This window comes from Oncorhynchus keta, chromosome 22 (genome assembly GCF_023373465.1).
Source record: "Oncorhynchus keta strain PuntledgeMale-10-30-2019 chromosome 22, Oket_V2, whole genome shotgun sequence".
Lineage (NCBI taxonomy): Eukaryota > Metazoa > Chordata > Actinopteri > Salmoniformes > Salmonidae > Oncorhynchus > Oncorhynchus keta.
Window position 1 is genome coordinate 19,607,804 of NC_068442.1, and position 11,840 is coordinate 19,619,643.

The 11,840-nt window shown below is 42.1% G+C and overlaps 1 protein-coding gene across 2 annotated transcripts; it reads left to right on the plus strand.

The window, feature by feature from the left end:
* The first annotated feature begins 14 nt into the window (after nucleotides 1–14).
* LOC118376234 (hypoxanthine-guanine phosphoribosyltransferase-like) lies at nucleotides 15–9,850 on the plus strand. 2 transcript variants are annotated; one of them, XM_035762928.2, is made up of 10 exons: nucleotides 15–691; nucleotides 775–846; nucleotides 2,021–2,127; nucleotides 3,783–3,966; nucleotides 4,357–4,422; nucleotides 4,600–4,617; nucleotides 7,452–7,534; nucleotides 8,025–8,071; nucleotides 8,779–8,855; nucleotides 9,037–9,850. In XM_035762928.2, the coding sequence occupies exons 2-10, from the start codon at nucleotides 829–831 to the stop codon at nucleotides 9,082–9,084; spliced, it is 648 nt and encodes a 215-aa protein (XP_035618821.1). In that variant the 5' UTR covers nucleotides 15–691; nucleotides 775–828; the 3' UTR covers nucleotides 9,085–9,850. The 2 variants fall into 2 exon arrangements, with proteins under 2 accessions (XP_035618821.1, XP_035618820.1); XM_035762927.2 differs by having other exon boundaries at nucleotides 15–686.
* The last annotated feature ends 1,990 nt before the right edge of the window (nucleotides 9,851–11,840 follow it).

The following is an 11,840-nucleotide window of genomic DNA, read 5'->3' on the forward strand; positions in this document are numbered from 1 at the left end:
TGTGGAAGACATAGGGCTTGTTTTACATTGCAGCTGACAGTGCAGGCAAGGCAACCTTGCATCATAAATAACTATTATTTGTCAGTCAAAGTTTACCCATATACATTATGGTTTTGATTCTAACACGGCCATACATTCAAGGCTGGTGATGGACTGCCTATTATGAATCTAACAAAACACAGGCTATACCAAGTGAAAAGAATGGTTTGAAGTTGATTTTCCCATTAGGATTAATTTTAGATGAACTATTGATAGAACCTATACTGGGTTAATTGAGGACAAGCTTTCAGACAATGAACTAAATAGTAATGGAAGCTGTATACAGATCATCATTGCGCAGCATGTCACTGACAGCAAGCCTCCCAAATGTATGATAATCCTTCATGGTGCAGCTATAGGCATAGATTTGGATGTGTTCATTTATATTGTAACATACGATATAACGGACGGTGGTTTATGACAAAAAAAATGCACTAGGCTACAATTATTTTCAGCCAATTCGACTAATTCGTACCAGCAATGAATACGGCGTTATTCTACAATGTGCAGCAGCCAGTGCATTAAACGCAGGTTGCGTCCGGTAAATCAGATTATTGGACGGTAAAAGGCTGGCTATGGTAAAATGGATTGTGACGTGATGGTTTAAAATCCCGGGGGAGGGCTAGCATCGCATGTCCTCGCCCACGGTAAAGTAGGTAGTCGGCTGACAGGGCACATACGACAGACGCACCACCCATTACACTAAATAACATTCTTTCTTCACTATGTATCCAGGCATGGCTCCTCAAATATCACCCGAGTGAGGCGTGAACCAGCACGAGCGGTAACATGGCCACCTATCACCAGGTAAAGTGTACCCTATGTTCTATTTGCAATGTCAGTCAGACAGATTCCTCGTTTTGTCTCGACAGAATGATATTCTGCAGAATGGACGTTTCTGATTTATGTGTCGGTGTGGTTTCATAACATCAGGATTGCGGGACAGGACCGGTGTGAATACATATCTGACATGTGTTAACTACCTTGTCAATTGACACAATTTCACAAGTCACGCAGCCTGTCAGACCTAGTATGAAGTCCTGAAAGCGGATCGCACCCTCTTATCTCGCTCACCCAGAAACAGGTGGTTGAAAGCAATTTTAAATGTTGCAAGGATGACGTGTGTGTGCGTATGTGCTTCAGTGTCAAATAATTTATATTTAATGGTTCTTAATATGTATTTGTTATGATTTAAAAAAATGTTATTTTAAGTGAAACAAATTGAAAACTAGGAAGTTCTGCATAAACCCATTTCAAATTGGCTGTTTAAGGTTCTAGCTGAAATCCAATTACAAGCCTGAACAAAAAGTCGGACCAATCAGAAAATGTCTTTGCCATGTCTCTCTAAGAATGGCGGAGTTTGTTTTTCTTGGCCGGGTACCTCAGGTGGGTGGAGACTTCTCTTTGGACGAATGGAAAGGTTTAAAATGACCGGGCCATGCAACATGAATTTGACCTGTGTTGTAGACTTGTCGAGCCAGCAATAATGGCACCCAAACAAACCACAACAATGTCAGAAATCTTAAAGTATATGTTGCCACATCGTTCAGTGTTGATAGCAATTCGTCGGGATGATCATAATATATTTTTTAATGTATTTGATGTGTTCTGACTATCTTGGTCAAATAGTTATTCTGACATTTGTATCTATTCAAAAAGCCACAGTTTTCTTTACTGAATGTCTAATCCAGAAGTGTCAGAACCATATTACTAAACACTGATTGACATTTCAGAACTATAAGGTTCTATCTGTGATTGCACCCCCCCTAAAAAAATGGATTTACAAATGTCTCAGGATTTCGATACTTTGCAATTTAGGTACCTTTTAAGGCGAGGCCTTTATGAAAGAAGAATTCACTACAAACCAGTTCCGGCATCTGGGATGTGAGAACTTTGATGCTCAATATCTCAGAACTATGCTTTGCACAGATAGAACCCAAGGTCACGATTTCCTAAATGTTTTATCGCTTTGCTCCGTCAGATACCAGATGATGAGAAGGGGTATGAGTTGGACCTCTTCTGTGTCCCCAAACACTATGAGGAGGATTTAGACAGGGTCATCATCCCTCATGGACTGATCATGGACAGGTAAGTCAAACCATCACCACTGGACTGGCACTCTTGGAACCTGGGTAGGCTACTGTACTGTAGCATCATCATCAAATCCCAGGGCACAATGCTGCGTCAAGGTTATTCTAGTAAACAAAAAAATGAAACAAAAGCTAATCATGAGAACTATTTAGTAAACTGCCTAATAATTTTATTTCAATCTGTTTGAAAAACTATACTACAACTTTGACTCTAAAAGGAGCTAAAATAAAAAAACAAATTGTGTTCAGTTTTAGTTTTTTCTCTTCTAATCTTTTGGCAAAAATCAAATGGGATTTTCAAGATTTCTTTCCTCTAATAGGGTTTTGAAACTTCTGAATTTGGCAGGTAAATGCTGCCGGGAGATGGCGACGTTTCAAATAGGCCTAGCTAGTTTTTTAGCTTGTGCATCACTAGCCATCTGGTCTCGCTAGACAGATGGGTTGCCTTCCACAATGCTCCATCAAACAAGTATGTACAAGTACCTGCGTCAGTTGGAATAGAGCGGAGGAGTCGGAACAGAGAAGCCCGTCACATCCGGTGACGTCACCACCTTATCTGCTTGTTGCATAAACAACCCCGCCGGACACAAAGTAATAACTAGCTAGCGAGATGGAGAATGCGGAGGTTATTTTAATGAGTGCATTTAGCAAGTGGGTAGTTTGCATCATCTACCTCCAAGCCAGGTTATGTCTGGCTACAGGCTACAGAAACTCCTATTTGTTGAGAGATTTGTCTGAGGCACCTCCCCGGGAACATTTTTTTTTCTGAAATGTCCAAGAGAATCCTACATCTTCCCCAGACCAAGTGCTGTTTCTCGGAGTCTGGGATTTTCGAGACTACTAGATATCACCAAAGATGATCTATTATATTGACAAGCTAGTCGAGTGACTGCTCTAACAATGGCAATACAGGTCCACAAAGATGGAATGCAGGCGGGAGGAGGAAAGATCAGGTGGGATCATTCTAGCCGATGAGGGGGCAGATACTCGTGTGAACAACAGGCACAACTCCAATAGTCTAATTTTCAAAGTTGCGGAAATGCCACGTGTGTCCCCTTATCAGTGCATTGGTAAAAACCTAACCATTACGAAACTTCTATTCGATCATCAAATAAGCATAACGTAGCAAATTACTCATACATTTTTTTGTTGGCCAAACTCGACACTCTCATTGACCTCCATACATCATTTCCCCACTTCTACTAGTTAATGCTAATTTTCACGCAGACAGATTTAGGGTTGGCGTCGACCCTCTCGCTTCGCCTTTTTCCTCTCTGTTGTCACTAGCTAACAGAATTACAACCTACAACACATAAATGGCTCCTAGCCTCCCACACATAGGAGGCTACTTTCCGTCCCCAACACTAACACTAAAACTTAAACATTTATTTCATTTTTATATTGTTTATCTAAAATAAAAACGACAACTAGTAAATCAAGTTGGGACACTAACAAACTGAATTTCAAAGAAAGAAAAAAGGTGTCCACCTGGTCAGACTAACCACAAACCATTATTGTTTTGACTGACTAGATCACAAATCAACTGAAGATTGATGAGCCTTCACAGAAATTACAGGTCATGTGCTATTGTATCTTCCTCTCTCCTTCTCTAACTCCATGCCTTTTCTCTCTGTCCCCTCTGTCTCTCTCTAGGACTGAGCGCCTGGCTCGTGATATAGTCCGGGACATGGGGGGACACCATATAGTAGCACTGTGTGTTCTCAAAGGAGGTTATAAATTCTTTTCTGACCTGCTGGACTATATCAAGGCCCTAAATCAGAACTGTGATAAGTCTGTCCCGTTGACTGTGGATTTCATTAGACTAAAGAGCTATTGCGTGAGTGAACCATTCCACATTTATCTTCCTCCTTCAATAGCTTCCAAATCAGTTAAATACACTCGATGGCAATCTTTATGTACAGTAAATGCTGGGTTACATGCTTATTCTGGGTATTGTTGCTGGAGAATGATGTTGTCTAGCCTGTTCTTAGATCAGTTTGTGCGTTTAGCCAACTCCTTTGTTAAATGTTCTCATGCCAACACACACAACACAGGTTGGCTAAAGCACAACTCGGATGTGCTATTGATGCGTGAGCAGATAACACTGCCATTTGCCAACACTGTTCTGAGGTATATTTAGATCACCATGAAATCACCTTGTGACAGATTTAGACCATCACCCTCATCCTGGGTGAGGTGTAGTTTTACTGGTGTGTATTGTCCCCAGAATGACCAGTCTACAAACAGTGTCAAAGTTATTGGAGGGGATGAGCTCTCTACTCTAACGGGGAAGGTGAGATTTGATTGCTTGCCATAACTACTGATCAAATATCTTACATCTTAGGAGTGAAATTGTAACCCTTTTACAGGCTATGTATTTTTATTTTTTTATAATTCAAATGTTCTGATTATGTACATATTCATCAACAGTATATTTGTGTATTGAATTGTTTCCTCATTTCCTTTGCAGAATGTTTTGATAGTTGAGGTAAGGACAATTTCCCTCTGTCTTTCTAGCACTTCATCTGAATATTGGATCTCTCTAAATGTTAAAACTGCTGTAAATAAATGTGGAGCATGCTACCTCTCACATCAACTGTAGCAATATGACCAGGGCACAAATCACATTCACTCTTGGGTGTACCATCGCTATGGCTGTCCACATGAATATTTTATTGCTTGCCTTGAATTGTTGTAGGACTGCTTTGCACGCCTTGAATTGTTGTAGGACTGATTTGCACGCCTTGAATTGTTGTAGGACTGCTTTGCACGCCTTGAATTGTTGTAGGACTGCTTTGCACGCCTTGAATTGTTGTAGGACTGCTTTGCACGCCTTGAATTGTTGTAGGACTGCTTTGCACGCCTTGAATTGTTGTAGGACTGCTTTGCACGCCTTGAATTGTTGTAGGACTGCTTTGCACGCCTTGAATTGTTGTAGGACTGATTTGCACGCCTTGAATTGTTGTAGGACTGCTTTGCACGCCGTGAATTGTTGTAGGACTGCTTTGCACGCCGTGAATTGTTGTAGGACTGCTTTGCACGCCGTGAATTGTTGTAGGACTGCTTTGCACGCTGTGAATTGTTGTAGGACTGCTTTGCACGCCGTGAATTGTTGTAGGACTGCTTTGCACGCCGTGAATTGTTGTAGGACTGCTTTGCACGCCTTGAATTGTTGTAGGACTGATTTGCACGCCTTGAATTGTTGAAGGACTGCTTTGCACGCCTTGAATTGTTGAAGGACTGCTTTGCACGCCGTGAATTGTTGTAGGACTGATTTGCACGCCTTGAATTGTTGAAGGACTGCTTTGCACGCCGTGAATTGTTGTAGGACTGCTTTGCACGCCGTGAATTGTTGTAGGACTGCTTTGCACGCCGTGAATTGTTGTAGGACTGCTTTGCACGCCGTGAATTGTTGTAGGACTGCTTTGCACGCCTTGAATTGTTGTAGGACTGCTTTGCACGCCTTGAATTGTTGAAGGACTGATTTGCACGCCTTGAATTGTTGAAGGACTGCTTTGCACGCCTTGAATTGTTGTAGGACTGATTTGCACGCCTTGAATTGTTGAAGGACTGCTTTGCACGCCTTGAATTGTTGAAGGACTGATTTGCACGCCTTGAATTGTTGTAGGACTGCTTTGCACGCCTTGAATTGTTGTAGGACTGCTTTGCACGCCTTGAATTGTTGTAGGACTGCTTTGCACGCCTTGAATTGTTGTAGGACTGCTTTGCACGCCTTGAATTGTTGTAGGACTGCTTTGCACGCCGTGAATTGTTGTAGGACTGATTTGCACGCCTTGAATTGTTGAAGGACTGCTTTGCACGCCTTGAATTGTTGTAGGACTGTTTTGCACGCCTTGAATTGTTGTAGGACTGATTTGCACGCCGTGAATTGTTGTAGGACTGATTTGCACGCCGTGAATTGTTGTAGGACTGATTTGCACGCCGTGAATTGTTGTAGGACTGATTTGCACGCCGTGAATTGTTGTAGGACTGATTTGCACGCCGTGAATTGTTGTAGGACTGATTTGCACGCCGTGAATTGTTGTAGGACTGCTTTGCACGCCTTGAATTGTTGTAGGACTGCTTTGCACGCCTTGAATTGTTGTAGGACTGCTTTGCACGCCGTGAATTGTTGTAGGACTGCTTTGCACGCCTTGAATTGTTGTAGGACTGATTTGCACGCCTTGAATTGTTGTAGGACTGCTTTGCACGCCTTGAATTGTTGTAGGACTGCTTTGCACGCCTTGAATTGTTGAAGGACTGCTTTGCACGCCTTGAATTGTTGAAGGACTGCTTTGCACGCCTTGAATTGTTGAAGGACTGCTTTGCACGCCTTGAATTGTTGAAGGACTGCTTTGCACGCCGTGAATTGTTGTAGGACTGATTTGCACGCCGTGAATTGTTGTAGGACTGATTTGCACGCCGTGAATTGTTGTAGGACTGATTTGCCTTGAATTGTTGTAGGACTGCTTTGCCGTGAATTGTTGTAGGACTGATTTGCACGCCGTGAATTGTTGTAGGACTGCTTTGCACGCCTTGAATTGTTGTAGGACTGCTTTGCACGCCTTGAATTGTTGTAGGACTGCTTTGCACGCCGTGAATTGTTGTAGGACTGCTTTGCACGCCTTGAATTGTTGTAGGACTGATTTGCACGCCTTGAATTGTTGTAGGACTGCTTTGCACGCCTTGAATTGTTGTAGGACTGCTTTGCACGCCTTGAATTGTTGAAGGACTGCTTTGCACGCCTTGAATTGTTGAAGGACTGCTTTGCACGCCTTGAATTGTTGAAGGACTGCTTTGCACGCCTTGAATTGTTGAAGGACTGCTTTGCTTGAATTGTTGAAGGACTGCCTTGAATTGTTGTAGGACTGCTTTGCACGCCTTGAATTGTTGTAGGACTGCTTTGCACGCCGTGAATTGTTGAAGGACTGATTTGCACGCCTTGAATTGTTGAAGGACTGCTTTGCACGCCTTGAATTGTTGTAGGACTGATTTGCACGCCTTGAATTGTTGAAGGACTGCTTTGCACGCCTTGAATTGTTGAAGGACTGCTTTGCACGCCTTGAATTGTTGTAGGACTGCTTTGCACGCCTTGAATTGTTGTAGGACTGCTTTGCACGCCGTGAATTGTTGTAGGACTGATTTGCACGCCGTGAATTGTTGTAGGACTGATTTGCACGCCTTGAATTGTTGAAGGACTGCTTTGCACGCCTTGAATTGTTGAAGGACTGCTTTGCACGCCTTGAATTGTTGTAGGACTGATTTGCACGCCTTGACTTGAAACCCCTTATCCAACGGTATCTGTCCTGCTGATTGGTTTAGGACATTGTGGAGACTGGGAGGACTATGGAGACACTGCTATCACTGCTGAGTGAATGCAATCCAAAGATGGTCAAAGTGGTCAGGTGAGAACCATTGTATACAGTACTCTCTTTCCTCCCATATCATGCCTACTGAACATTCTCTACAAGTACTGTGTTGCCCTGATTTAGACAGAAGTGTTGCAGCTCAGAATGTCAGTCACTTTTCCAATCCAGACAGCACTGTGAATGACGGCACTCTCTGTCTACCCTAATGCTCTCTCTTCCCCTTAAGCACTGATTTAGAGATGTTATGTGACTGGAACAGCTTAAGAGTTCATCTATGCACTGTTAACTGATGTGTGGCAGGACGGGATAACCCTCTGCTATCGAAGGGACTATTTGACTCTAGTTTAGGTTGTAAATGGTAATGTTCTTGAGTGCACTGTAGTACAGTATATTATTGAGAGGCCATTGAGTGGATTGTATTTTTTTGCTGTGTAGACCATGTCATTGAGAACATCCCATGCCATTAAGAGCATGGTTTGCCTAGATGTCTTATTAATATCTCTGGTTGTATGCTTTGTCATTTCAGCCTTCTAGTTAAGAGAACACCAAGGAGTTCAGGATACAGACCAGACTGTGAGTTTTGCTGTGTGTGTGTGTTGGGGAAAGGGGATACCTAGTCAGTTGTACAAGTGAATGCATTCAACCAAAATGTCTTCTGCATTTAACCCACGCCCTCTGAATCAGAGAGATGCAGGGGGCTGCCTTAATCGATGTCCACGGTGCAGTTGTTGGGGGTTGTGTGTGTGTGCACACTGATGTACTAGAAAGAGCCTCCGCCTTAGGCAGGATGACCACACATAATGTAGTTATATTTTCTACATGAGATTAATATGCTTATCTGAAAATCTACTTTAAATGTGTAATTGAACATGGTACTCTAGTACTAGGATGCTACACACGGTTAGAGATTATGCAATGCTTTTAAGTCGGACTTGGCTAAGCTTTTTAAAGATGGTGCTGCAGGAAAAGCTGTTTACCTTAGACTTGCTCTATGTCCCTGGCAGCTAAAGGGTCAACCCCAGTCACAGACAACAGGAGTCCAGAGAGAGAAAAGAGCAACATACTTTATGTATGTTGTTATGTAATACTAATGCATATAGCTGTAAAGGAGAAATGTACACTAAAACACATCCCATAAAGTCATGACACGGATTTCTTGATATTCAGCATGCCAGGAACTGGAGACTCATATCAATATGTTAATACGTGTTGCACATAGCTTTTTTGCATGTATTTGTAGAGTGATTTCTGTCTTTTGTTTCCGTCTCTGTATTTCCCAGACATGGGGTTTGAGGTGCCTGATTGGTTCCTGGTGGGATATGCCCTGGACTACAACGAGTACTTCAGAGATCTCGGTGTAAGTTGTCTGGGTTAGACATGATCCTGATATTTGGTCATATTCTCTATCCAAGATTCAGTTTGTTGAGTGTTAGGGAAGGACCTAAATATAAGATCTGTTAAATCAAGTCTGTCGTTGGTGTATTCTTTCACACGCGCGTGCGCACACACTTGTTACCATGTGTTTTTGCTCTGTGCAGCACATCTGTATACTGAACGAGAAAGCAAAGGTGAAGTACAAAGTGTGAGTTGAAGAGGAGGCAATGGACAGATGGATGAACCACTTTGGATGAAACACTAGGAAAATTGAGATTTTTGGGGTTCTGAACCAAATGTTTTATTTATTTATTTTTTACTCATGGATCCTACTTACATACTTAATAGAGCCCCACGGTGGTGTCATAATACCTATATAATCTAGAGGTCAACCAGATAAATGGTTCCAATCGGTTTTCCACCATTTAGATACCGTTTGGAACCACTTTTGTTTGACCGCTGGATGTAATGGGGATTATGATTCATACATTGGTATTCTATGTGAACACATGGATTGTGAATTCACTTTGCAAGATGCTCTTTGAGAACATTTTTTATTTCTTATTTTCAAAATGATTGTTGCCCTGGAAGGAGTGGGATGAGTAATGTGTTTTTTAAGTAGAGGAGGACTCGTGTAAAGATGGTTATGGGAGATATTACACTATTATAATTTCAATGTATTTTATATATTATCTTGGGGCCTTGAAGGCTTCTTAGTCTGATTACGTTAGTAATAGTGAACAGTGGCGACCTGCCATTCAGGGTAGGTGTGGCAGAGCCCCACCTGTTTTGAGCCCCACCTGTTTTGAGCCCCACCTGTTTTGAGCCCCACCTGTTTTGAGCCCCACATTTTTAGGGGGGATTGCCTGTTTTGCATGTTGTTTTGTCATTGATACGTGTCACATCAGTTTGTAAACAATGTAAAACAATAAATGGTAAATCTAATCATTGAGTTAATAAAGCCGTCTACAAACTTGGTCTCTTTTTGCTTTCTTGAGTAAGGCAGCTCCAAAACGCAGATGTTTCAGTCTAGCTCAGTGCTGTGAAGGTGGGGCAGCCAGTGGAAAATACAGAGCGTAGGGGTTGGTAATGTTCTCTAGTTGCGCTGTGATTGGCTCAGGGTTCTGTCACTCATGGGGACACTACGTTACCGCAAAATCTACAAGGAGAGCTCGAAAATTTAAGCCCCTTGGGTGCTGCCATAGTTACATTAGAAGTGCCCATCCAAGAAGGCTCAAGATCATTGGCCACAGACAAAATGGTGTCAAATCACGTTATATCTACAGTAGCTTTAATTGGACAGGTCAACATCATACTTTCAAAATCTTAGATAGCAGTCATCATGAATCAAGTTGACAATCTACTGGCAAATCCTTTTTAATCCTTGTCATATCAAGAGAAATTATAGATGTATTGGTGCTCATTGGAAATAAACATTACACAAGTTGGAAATCGCAAATTCAACAATGAGTGGTTTAGAATGAATCAGTGGCTAACTGCAAGCAGTGCAAAGCAACCAGTAGCCTGCTATTCAGTGGGGAGGCTGTGTGGTCCCAAGTCTGGGTTTAAGGGTCTCTTTTCCAAGCTTAAAAGGATTAACATTCAACATGCTGTCAATCCAGCATGATTTCTGCCGCGCTCAAAACACCTGTTAACTGGGAAATCTGACTTCAGTGAGTTCAAGACTGGGGAAATACGTTATGTAAGGTCATCAAACTTGGAATTGTAGGTCGGGAACTCGGGCCTCTTTCTAGAGCTACGACCTGAAGATCACTGACGTCATCATGATTCAACCCTGTTTTTTTTCTGCGTTCCCAGTTGTCTTGAAAGCACCATAAATCCAGAGAGTCAGATTTTGATGACAAAATTTGCCCACGAAGGACGGCCGCACCACCATGTTCAAGTGAGCACAGCACAACAAGGTGAGTCCAAAAATGTATTGTATGCTGCTGCATAAATGATGTTGTATGCCAAGGAGATCTATACTGTAGCTAAGAAAGTAATACTAAGTGCATGTTGTGTAGTAACCCGCTAGTAGCCTGTGTGCCTCACCCTAATCATTTGGTAAATTTCCCCTTAAATTCGCCTCCTGTTTTGACTTGCTGGTTACGGATTGCTTCTTATCCACTTGATGCCATAGTTTGTACATCTCAATTGTCAGTAGATACCACATCTGTTTTAGCAAGTCAGACATATTAGTTATGGTTTTTAAAAGGCAGTAAATGAGGCAGAATGAACTGTTTCACTGCCAGACAAGGCTCTGCTTTCTGTACAGCACTTTGAGATATCAGCTGATGTACGAAGGGCTATATAAATAAATTTGATTTGATTTGCTGATAGCAAGGTGTAGCAGTGGTAAGGTATTGGGACAGTTTGTTGGTACCGTTTGTCACCGTTATCGTGCAATGAATGTATTGTTTAGTGTTGTGTAGGGGCTTTGGTGGCATGCATCCCCCCCACCAAAAAATGTGTTTGCCCCACCATTGATTTATATGCTACAATCTCCACTGGTAGTGAATATTGATTTACAATCCACAGCGTGTCAGATTGTGCATATCCACAGTGAACTCTGAGTCTAAAGTCATGTATCAAACACTTTTACTGCATTGAATAAACTACAAACAAATACTGCTGGAATGTACTGTAACATAATTTTGTTTAATATACAATGGAAATGTGATGCCTGTTTTCTTTCACCACTCATTGACAGCAATATTATTCATCCTGAAACCTTTTGCTGGGGGGTGTGTGTGTGTGTGTTTGTCAAAGCTGACTTCATGGATTGTCTTTAAACTCATTCCACGGAGGGCCCAATGTCTGTGGGTTTCCGCTCCTCCATTGTACTTGATTGAGAACTTAAGGTCACTAATTAGTAAGAAACTCCCCTACCTGGTTATCTAGGTCTTAATTGAAAGGAGAAACCAAACACCAGCAGACACTAAGCCCTCCATGGAATGAGTTTGACACA

What these genes read in the sequence shown, in the direction of transcription:
- LOC118376234 (XM_035762928.2), top strand. An exon ending in TTAGACTAAAGAGCTATTGC is followed by an intron (nt 3,967 to 4,356) that starts GTGAGTGAACCA and finishes TATTGTCCCCAG; the next exon opens with AATGACCAGTCTACAAACAG. An exon ending in AAGATGGTCAAAGTGGTCAG is followed by an intron (nt 7,535 to 8,024) that starts GTGAGAACCATT and finishes TTGTCATTTCAG; the next exon opens with CCTTCTAGTTAAGAGAACAC.